This window comes from Setaria italica, chromosome IX (assembly GCF_000263155.2).
Source record: "Setaria italica strain Yugu1 chromosome IX, Setaria_italica_v2.0, whole genome shotgun sequence".
Classification (NCBI taxonomy): domain Eukaryota; kingdom Viridiplantae; phylum Streptophyta; class Magnoliopsida; order Poales; family Poaceae; genus Setaria; species Setaria italica.
The window spans coordinates 8,161,133-8,171,378 of NC_028458.1; the positions used below are offsets into that span (position 1 = coordinate 8,161,133).

At 47.7% G+C, this 10,246-nt stretch overlaps 1 protein-coding gene across 1 annotated transcript; it reads right to left on the bottom strand.

Annotated features, from left to right (window-relative positions):
* On the bottom strand, nt 1-811 carry LOC101764044 (the record flags this gene model as incomplete). The annotated part of the gene is made up of 1 exon (XM_012848915.3): nt 1-811. A coding segment is annotated over exon 1 (537 nt), but the record flags the coding sequence as incomplete, so codon positions are not given.
* Nucleotides 812-10,246: the final 9,435 nt, after the last annotated feature.

Sequence of the window (10,246 nt, forward strand, 5' to 3'; positions counted from 1 at the left end):
GAAGGGCACGGACCCCCGCGCGAGGTCCTCGAGCAGGTAGATCGCGTCCTGGACGACGCGTATCCTGTCGAGATGCAGGTCGGCGTCGACGTACGAGACGGCGCGGGCCCGGACGCGCCCGCCGCCGGAGGTGACCCGCCCGAGCCGCGCGCCGCGGTAGCCGATGTCGACGTCGAGGCGGGAGTAGTCGAGCGCGAAGAAGTCCGGGTTGCGGACCCGGACCTTGAGCGCGGCGGAGATGTTGATGGCGACGGCGGGGCGCGCCACGACGGAGACGTGCGCGAGGCGGAGGCGGGCGAGGGAGACGTCCGGGTCGGCGGGCCAGAGGAGGAAGCCCGCGAGCGCGAGGAGGAAGAGCGCGGTGAGGCCGGGGGCGACGCAGCGGCCCCCGCGGCGCAGGCGGCGGCGGAGGCGGACGGGGACGAGGAGCACCGCGTAGGAGTCGGCGGGGTGGTGGTCGAGGTAGGGCTGCGGGGAGGCGGAGGATGGGAGCAGGGGATCCCGCTCCCCCCGGGGGGGTTGCGTGGTCTTCGCCATGGGGAGGGGGGCCGGTGGGTGAGCGCGGGATAGCGGGGCGGGGGTGGTGGACTGGGCTGGTGATGTGGAGCTTTGCTCAGGCGTAGCTTGGAAGGGGAGGCCAAGGAAGAGGGGAAAGCGGTTGATTGGAAGTTGGGAGTGGAGGGAGGCCCGCCGCCGGAGCTCGTGAGGATGCGGGCTCCTGGTTGGTGGCTTGGCCTTGTTCGGTAGCGCCCCTAGTGCTGTCTCTGTTTTGGATGTTTGGGTGCTTGCTTGACGATGACGCGTGACGGTGTGAAGTGAAAGGGAAATTTTGTGGCAGGCAGGCGCCACGCGTTGGCGATGGCGTCCAGTTTGAGGAAGGCAAGCTCCCAAAGTCACAAGCAGCTCGTGCCTTCATTCATGACGAAGAGGAAGGCAAAATCCAAATATGGGCGCAGCTACTGCGTATTTGAAATCTTTCACCTTTCACCACAAACAACAACGCATAACTTTTCCCCTAAACAACGGTACACATAGGGTGTGTTTGGTTGCTTGGGTTAGTTATAGCCGGGCTAATAATTATGCATGGCCCAATGTAGCCTGTGTTAGTGTAGCTAGAGCCCATCTGTTTGGTTGGGTGGCTAATCTGGGTCAGGCCAAGATGAATTCGTGTTTGGTTGATTGGCTAACAGTCCGGCCTGCATAACAATGGGCTTTGCATCATGTTTGGTTGGACTGGCCAAGCCCGGTCACTAGTGTCAAACACACGCCTGCAGTAGACGGCAGCAGCCATTCACAACTGAATACTTCTCACTTGAAATATCTCAATCGCTCAGAACTCAACAGAAAACACCGTTGTCAACCTACTTTGGCTTAAAAGACAAGGAACAAAACTAGCAGAATTCAGTCAAATCTGGTTCAAGTTGCACGATGATGCTACATGTTCCAAAGAAGCTCAAAACTGAATTATTCTAATGAGTAATAGCATATAGGTAGCACCGATAAACCAAATAACTGAGTACATCGATCGCACAACTGTGTTTGCAAGTGACCAATTGAACTGATGATGAAACCTGAGTGCCAAGGGCCCAGGACATAGAAGTTCAGTTTACACCAGTACGCTATGCCTAGTAAGACTCTCTTTACTTAGGAAGTTTGCCTAGTATTGACTCTCTTTCCTAGCGACACAATAAGCGATTGCTCAGAAGTTTGCCATTACAGGAGAACGGGAACGGGATGCGCTTCTGCTCCTGGGGCTTCTGCTTGCAGATCTTCCACGAGAAGGCTGCAAAAGAGTTAAATGAACTGCATTTGAACAAGCCATTTCATGGTGTAGCTGAGTAATGAGAAGCTTGGAACTTACAGAAGAGACAGGGGATCGGGATCTAGATAGCGATCTGCAGAAGGTTCCAGAAACAAAATTTGTTACTTGATGATGCGTTAATAGAACCGATATAAAATTGTATCATAACTAACATACCATTTGAAATATCTCGTTTCAATTTCCAACACTGATTACATGACATTCATAGACATTCTGAAGCGTCCCCACATAAGTAGAGACTAAATGTGATCCAATTTATCAGTCCCAGGAGGCTGATAACATATTTATTCAACAGTTAGTTCAGAAACCGTACAGCTCCCGAAGGAGCGGGCGGGCAAGCCACACCCAAAGCAAGACTAAAGCGATAACAACACAAATCCAAGTTGCAGTCCAGTCGGACTCCGGGCTGCAATTGGAGCTAAGCGTCAGCGGAAGCATCCTGCAAAAGGGCCAACACCGCAGGCAGCGTTGGGTGCAGACGCAACCTCCTACTCGAAGTCCTCGGCGACGAAGTCCGGATCCTCCTCTGAAGTAACAACACAAGGGTGAGTACAAAAGTACTCAGCAAGTCCAACCCCATCCACGGAGGGGGATACAACAAGAATATGCATGTGAGTAATCAAGGAATAAGCTATGGTTTATTTGCAGTAAAGCCGAATTGTTAGACACATGCGGGGTTCCATTTCAAAGCGGTTTAATGAAAACATTTTAGCAAACAACATATCAAGTGGGGTTGATCCTACACAAAGGATCCAAGTTTTATCGCTACCGGACTCCCCGTCCGCAGTAGCGCACGGCACACCTGCCGGATACTTTCAAAATTCCACACCCCCACACACGCAGTAGAATACCAGTCAACCCCAAAAGCTAGTTGTGTGACCGAGCCGTAACTCGTCCAATGCCGTGGACACGGCTACCCGGATAGGTTTTAACTCTGCAGAGGTTGTACACTTTTCCCACAAGTAGGGTACCGTATCGCGATCACCTTAGTGTCGGTACGGATCCTAACAAAGCCATTACCCACCTTAGCCAACACTGACTAGTCAACACGGAAGCACTCAAGGGGTTAGCAACCCATCCACGGGGCCGAAACCGGGACCTACGTCACCAAGAGCTTAGTCCTTTTCCAAGGCCTCCCGTTGCTCACCAGCACACCTGAAGCCTAGCAGTTTAGCTAGTGGGATTTATGCTAAGCCGTTGCCCATACAACGGTCGAGTGGTTGTACGATGAAGGAATTAGGCAGGATGACACATCAACTCGGTCCTTAGCCATGACAAGATGGATATCTCCCACTTTGCTCAACCACTGAGGTACGAGCCCAACAACCCGGCGTTTCACACAAGAAACACCCATCCATCTCATCCACCACCTCTCGTTACACCCGAAAACCCAACTCCTCAGTTAAACATACTCACACATTATTTTCCGAGTAAACAGGTGTAGTCATGTTTGAATTTGGATAATGAGTTCCTAAGCATTCTAGCAGTATTTATCATCTAAACAGAGCAACTCATATTTAGAGATAAATATGGGACAACAAGGAATAGTCATAACAATCAAGGGGTGGCTATCCAACCATGTCTTGCAATAAAACAATATGCATTTTATAAAATAGGCCAATAGGTTGTGTCTGAAAAACTGGGTATTAAATATGCATCAAAGGGTGAGATTGGACTTGCCGTTCTCAAAGCCTTCCGGGAGCTCCTGCTCGCGGTACTGGTCCTCGGGCTCGGGCTCGTGGTCGAACTCCTCCTCGCGCTCCTCCTCGGGTACTCCGCGATCTACGGCACACACAAACGAGCACACAATAAATAAAAAGGAAAAGATTTTACCCGCTGAGCTCCGAACAGGAAATATGAACGGAAAATAGGTAGGAAGGTTATTTTCGTGGGATTTTGATGTGCCTCGGCGGAAACATATGAGAGGGGGCCGTGGTCGAATTTGGGATTGATTGGAGGAAATTTGACGCATGAAATGACGGTTTAAAGGAGTATTAGTGGCTTTAAAATGAGGTTTAGGACTGAACCGCGAGAGCAGGGGCCTATCTGGAATTATTTTTGAAATGGTGGGAGGACTTGTTCGCGAATCAGAGAAATTGGTGGGTTGGATCGCGAGTAGAGGGATTTACCCCTTTCTTCTTCCTGGAGACAACAGAAGGTGGAGAAGAAATGGCCGTCGGCGTTCTGGTGGTGGGAGTGGAGGAAGGCAAGGTGCTCGTGGTGAGGGTGTGGAGGTGAAGGCTCGACTCCCCCCCTTTTTATAGGCGGCGCACGAGCGGGCGAGGGCCGAGGTAATGATGGCGGCCGGACTTTTGGCCGGTGGCGTGCCGGGGTGGTGAAGCTCGTGGACGGCGTGGCGGCGCGGTCGACGAGGCCACAGGGGCGGCGACCGGTGACCGGCGACACGACGCGACGCACCGAGCCAAGCGGTAGACGCCAAGGCGCGAGCGGGCGTGGCACGGGCGACGTGACGCGGCGCGGCGCGGCGCAGGCGGTGCTCGGGCGCGCGGCGCGGCGCGCGGCCCAGCGCCTCAGCGCGCGTGCCAGGCAGGGGAGGTGGGGGTGCAGGCGCAAGTGGGCAGGGGAAGTAAAGAAGAGAGAGAAGAAGGAGGAGGGGAGGAAGAAAGAGAAGGAAAAAGGAGAAGGGAAAGAAAAAGGAAGAAAAGGAAAGAAAGAAGAGAAAGGGAGGAAAGGGAGGGGAAAAAGATGGCGGAAAATGCGGGATTCGACTGCGCGCGGTGATGGACTTGACGGGCACGCGGCGAAAATTACGGGGAGCGGAAAATGGAGAGCTGACGGGTCGGGGCCAGGACGGCGGGTCCGACGGCAGGGAAAGGATTTGACGGAGCTCGGCGGTCGGAAAAATTTTGAAGAGTATTTTTAACGAGTGATTTAACTGGGTGTATTTTACGGGCGTTACACATTCTTAGGAAGCACACCGTTTTCCAATCACCCAAGGACTTGTCCTTCAGGAAGGGTCTCTAGTGATCACTGACACAGGCTACTACTAACAAAAGTTTATACAGACACAGGCTACTACTATTACTAACAAAAGTTCAGAGGTAAGCAATCACCCAATGACAAGTAGTAGTAGCATATAGCAGCAGCATATAGCATCAATTTTTTGTCTATATCTCTACAAAACATATGTAAAGCTAATAGGCTGCAATTCTTCAGCAAATGAACCTTGGAAAAGGTGTCATATCTCAAGCTGACAACATGCAGAAAGAACATGTAACACCCTAAAACTGTGTAAAGCTAATGAGCTAAAGCTAAAGCTAAAGCATTATTGACAGTGCAAAGCTAAAACATTAATGAAATGAGCTAAAGCTGTAGCAGTGATGGTGTAACAAACATGACAGTGTCTAATGCATTATTGCATGTCATATATAATATACCAGAAATGTAACCATAACAAGTCATATGACAAATATTCAGTGTAAGCATAAGGAGAGTAATTCTCAGAAGATAACTTACTTTAGAACATAGTGCTGGTAGACATTACTGTTGTATCAAAGAAGTTCATCTCCTACTTAAGCTGCATCTTATGATCACAGAAGGTTATTGTCTTCCAGGTAGGTTCTCATCCACAGGTCTCTATCTTCCGGTGACATCTTCACAAACTGAATAGCACTAGCTTTGTTTGCAGTCATGTGGTTCAAAGCTTTCATCAACAGAGGTCTTGGAAAACCTGGAGTGTTCATGCATGCTTCATATGTTCCAGGGTACACTTCAGCATGAGCAGCGTCTTGCACAACAGCTGCAAATCCCCAGATAGCATCAGTCATTGCATGCATCAGTGAAGCATCGTCTTCGCTTACCATCCTCTTCCTCTTCCCCCCGCCAACCTTGCCTCCAGAGCTTGAAGCATCCTTTGTTCCTTCAGTTGGTGCCGCTGTTGCTGGAGCATCTGCCTCCACATCCATTGTCTCAGGCACAACAAATGGTTGTCCAAGGGGTTCATTTGATCCCATTGCAAACCTTCCTGTAGCAACACCACTTCCAAAGATCATCTGCATCTGAACAAAGTTCTTGATTGGGATGTTGAGGTACTCCGCATCCTTAGGGTGGTCCTGCAAATACTAATATTGCTTAAACATTGCTGGCAGTAATGATTAAATCAGTAGTGTTATCATGTAGACAGCAAGTTCAACAACTCACCTTGATGTGCCCTTTGTAGTGCTCTGGTGCTAGTGTTATCATGTAGTTCTCTTCATCCCAGTTGGACCCGCTAAGCTCCTTCAGTTTGCTGATTTTCACCCATTTGGCCCGCCATTTGCGAAGATGATTGTACACTGAGTTCCGCTAACCTCCAACCCTGTAAACTCACGCAGATCACTAGCCACACTATTCAGATGTACCTCTTTAAAACCTTTGTCGGTATTTAGTCCCTCCCCAACCAGCTCAGTGAACCTCCTTAGGACAAATGCAGACATTACTTCTGTCCACACTAGTCTTGCAGGCCCCTGCCCACCATTTCCCTGCCCACCACCTCCCTGCCCACCATTTCCCTACCCACCATTGCCCCCAAATCCCTCAAGGATACCCTCAAAGATACCATCATCCATCCCTGACTATGTAAGATAAGTATGTAAGACATATTGTAGTCAGAGATTTGAATCCAGCAAGAAATGAAGAGTTACAATCAGAGATTTGAATCCAGCAAGAAATGAAGTGTAGAAATATAAGACATATTGTAGACATATTGTAGTCAGACAGCTTGAAGTAACTGTTAAGTATCTGGAACTAAACAAAATAGCAAGAGTTACAGTGATCAGGAAAGGTAACTGATGATCTACAGAGCACACATTTTAGAATCTAAAATGTAAGACATATTGTAGAAATGTAAGACATATTGTAGAAATGTTTTACATACTTATGATAAGTAACTGAAATGTAACAGATCAAGATAATTGAGGTGTAACAGATCAAGATAATTGAAATGATAAGTGTAGAAATGTAACTAAAATGTAACTGATGATCCTTTGATCAAGATAATAACAGAAAAATATTTTAGAATCTAAAAAGCAAAAGTAACAGATAAGCATGTAAGACATATTGTAGAAATGTAACAGATAATTAGGTAAAAAAATAAGTAGGTAATCATTGCAGTGCAGCAAAGGTCTCAGAAAAAGTTAACAGATAAGTCTCATCATTGTGACCAACTACATGCAAGAACATTGCCACCTGCTCTTCCACATTACAGTGCATTGTGTCCTTCAGCAGCTCTCTTGTGCGGAGAAGGTCACACAGTTGGAAGAAGGGTGCTCTTTTCATTCTAAGGAGGTCAACACACCTAGTGTCATCAGCTTGATAAATGTAACTGAGATTGTTCTGCCTCTGTTCCTCTCTAGCACTCATGGGGGCATATGTGATGGGTGGTCTGGTGAGACAACGGCGCCTGAACCTAACAAACATCCAAGCTGTGACTACAACAACAAGTGATGCACCCCTCAAAATCAGCCATCGGCGTCTTTCAGCACCATCCATCCTCTAGAACAAAGCATCACATATATCAGAATACTACTATTTCATCAGTTGTGCTACAACATTTGAAAAGAAATGGATGCAAGTCACGACTGCGACACCCAGACAGATGCGCCTCCCAGTGACAACCATCAAGAACCGTGCACTGCTACTCAGATAAGTTTAACTAAAACAATCAGCCAGACATGAAAAATTAGAAATTTGTCATCATTGATCTTGCTGCACCGCTCATATGTAGGTAACAAGAGTAACAATTTAAGCATTACTGCTAGATCTACAAAATCAGTCATATTGTACCATTTCATCAAGTAGATCTAATATTTCAAGAACATGAGAGCACAAATTCACAAATCAAGACACCAGTAACAAGCATCAAGAACCATGCACCGCTACTCATAAAACAATCGGCCAGACATGAAATTTATCATCATTGACCTTGCTGCACCGCTCATATGTAGGTAACAAGGTACCAATTTAAGCATTACTGCCAGATCTACAACAAAATCAATCTCGCAAGAATAAGCAAATCAAACACATCTCATAGGAAAGCATCACACACAGAAGGGAAACCATGCGGGAGTGACAAGTCTTGAGAGGAACTCGCTCACAAACCAGTCCAAGGAGCCGCTAGGCAAGCGATCTTACCGGATCGAAGAAGCTTTCAACCTTGCTACGGGAGGAGGAAGACGAACGGGGGGAGGCGACGGCGAACGGGGGGAGGCGACGGCGAACAGGAGGAGGAAGACGAACGGGGGGAGACGAACGGGAGGAGGACCCCGATTGCGGCGCAAATGGGGAGGGCAAGCGGTAACCTAGGCCACCTGCGTCAGGAGCTGCACAAGTCAGGCCATCGATCTGCACAAGTCGGGCCTGGCTGGTTGGAAACAGCCGAATCGGCCGTATTAGCTGGACCTGGCTATGCCCCCTCGGGTGGCTTGGGCTGGGCTGGCTAAGTCCTCTAGCCAGGCAACCAAACTAGTGCATCTTGCATTGGGCTGGCCTGTTTAGGGGGATAGCCACCCAACCAAACACATTCATACCCTCCTATGCGAACAATGTCACTCATCTCTATAAATACGACGTATAGCATTCTACCTTTATATAAGTACCTCATTCTCGACCATAACATCCACCACTAATTGAGTAACTAGTAAAGTGAGAATTTGTGCTAAATTGAAGATTTGAATACGGTCGAACAAATTACATCACAAAAAAGTTAACCTACGATCAGTTCTCAAGGCAAACTCTACGCATTACAAACTAAAAAAATCGGAAAAAAAAATTCACATAAGTGCCAGATCCGATACTATTAGAGGGGAACATTTGCACGCACATTATGCCTTTCGCCCTCGTAAAACCATACCACATGATGTTTGTGTTAGTTCGATATCAGTTTTAAATTTACACAATTTTGAGGTACCACAGTACCCCCCACTGATACACGTAAAATCATTTACGCACAACTCAAAATTCAAAGAGTCTTCTAGATACATTAGATTGTTAGCTCAATAACTCCTAAATTAGTTGTGTGCAGTTACAGAGGTCGGATAATTCTATTTTTTTAAAAATAGCTTCTAAATATATTAGACCAATCTCAGTGCACAGTTTTATTGTACTGTTACCGAGATTAGGAACTAGATAGCTGTGCCGGTTGAGTTTCATGAGGATGAAACTCTTTTAAACTCCCCCTTCTCTCGTCATAAAGATCAAATTGCTGATGTGGCATGAAATTTAATGTTCTCGAAACTTCTATTGAAACTGGCCTTAGAGTAGATGTCAAGCCAACTTATCTCGGATCCGGCGCTCTAGTTGGTAAGGAAATGAGAAAGAAAAATAAAAATAAACGAGCTTAGTGGAAAGGCTCACGAACCGGCAGAGCTTAGTGGAATTGCACATGACGAGCCCCATGAATGAATTTACGGTAACGTTGCAGCTCTTACGTCCGACGGCAGATAAAAAAATCGGACGCAACACTTATCATGCGTGAGCTGCTGCCCATCCTCCCAAGCATACGTAGAACGTTCTGATCCACATGAAAATATCAATCTCTTCTCCCAAGGAACCGTAATCTCTTCTCCCAAGGAACCGCTGCGTCTCCTCCTATCATCTACTCAGCCTCTTCCCTCTCCATTTTCTCAACTTATCGTCCACCTCGAGTTCCGACGGCACTAGCGATGCACGCGGCGAGCTTAAGCATGCATGAGCGCAGCAGCGTGGGGCGTCGTTGCGAGCTCGAGCATATGCGGCCGAGCCCTCGAGAAAGATGATGCATCAAAAGGATGGCATGCGGTAAGTTCGACCATTGCAACACGACGAGCGATAGGGCGGCACACGGCGAGCTCATCCGCCGTGACACGACGAGAAGGCGGTGCTCGGCGAGCTCATGACCTCGTCTCCCTCATCTAGATGTGCAACACATATGGAGTGCTCTTGTCGGAAGTGGAGTCAGATCTGTTTGTGTTGATTGGAGTAACAGGATGGCAACAACGGCATGACCTGGTGCGTGGAATATGCTGTTGCAATATGTTATTTCTGGGTGTTACACTATATCATTTTGTATGTTGCAACAGGTGATTTTGGATGTTTCAAACTTTTTCCTTTGATGTCGCAATATGAGGATTTTTTTGTTGCGTTAGCATTTTCTTGATGTTGCATAAGATGCTCTCTGATGTTTCAATGGTCATTTTTGCAAAGTTGTGATCCTTTGAAGAGATTCAGATCAGATGTTACGCGAAACGTATCAAAATGTTACGGTCGAAATTTGTTTTCCCCCAATCTTCAAATATGTCTAAGAGCTATATTTGGCATGTATTTTTTTGACGTTGCAAAAGATTTATCTTTATGTTGCAGACTCAGTTTCTAGGTGTGCGATGGACCGTCCGATGGAAATTTCCCATCGGACGTTCGGGCGCTAGCAGCGCCCATGAATTTACCAAC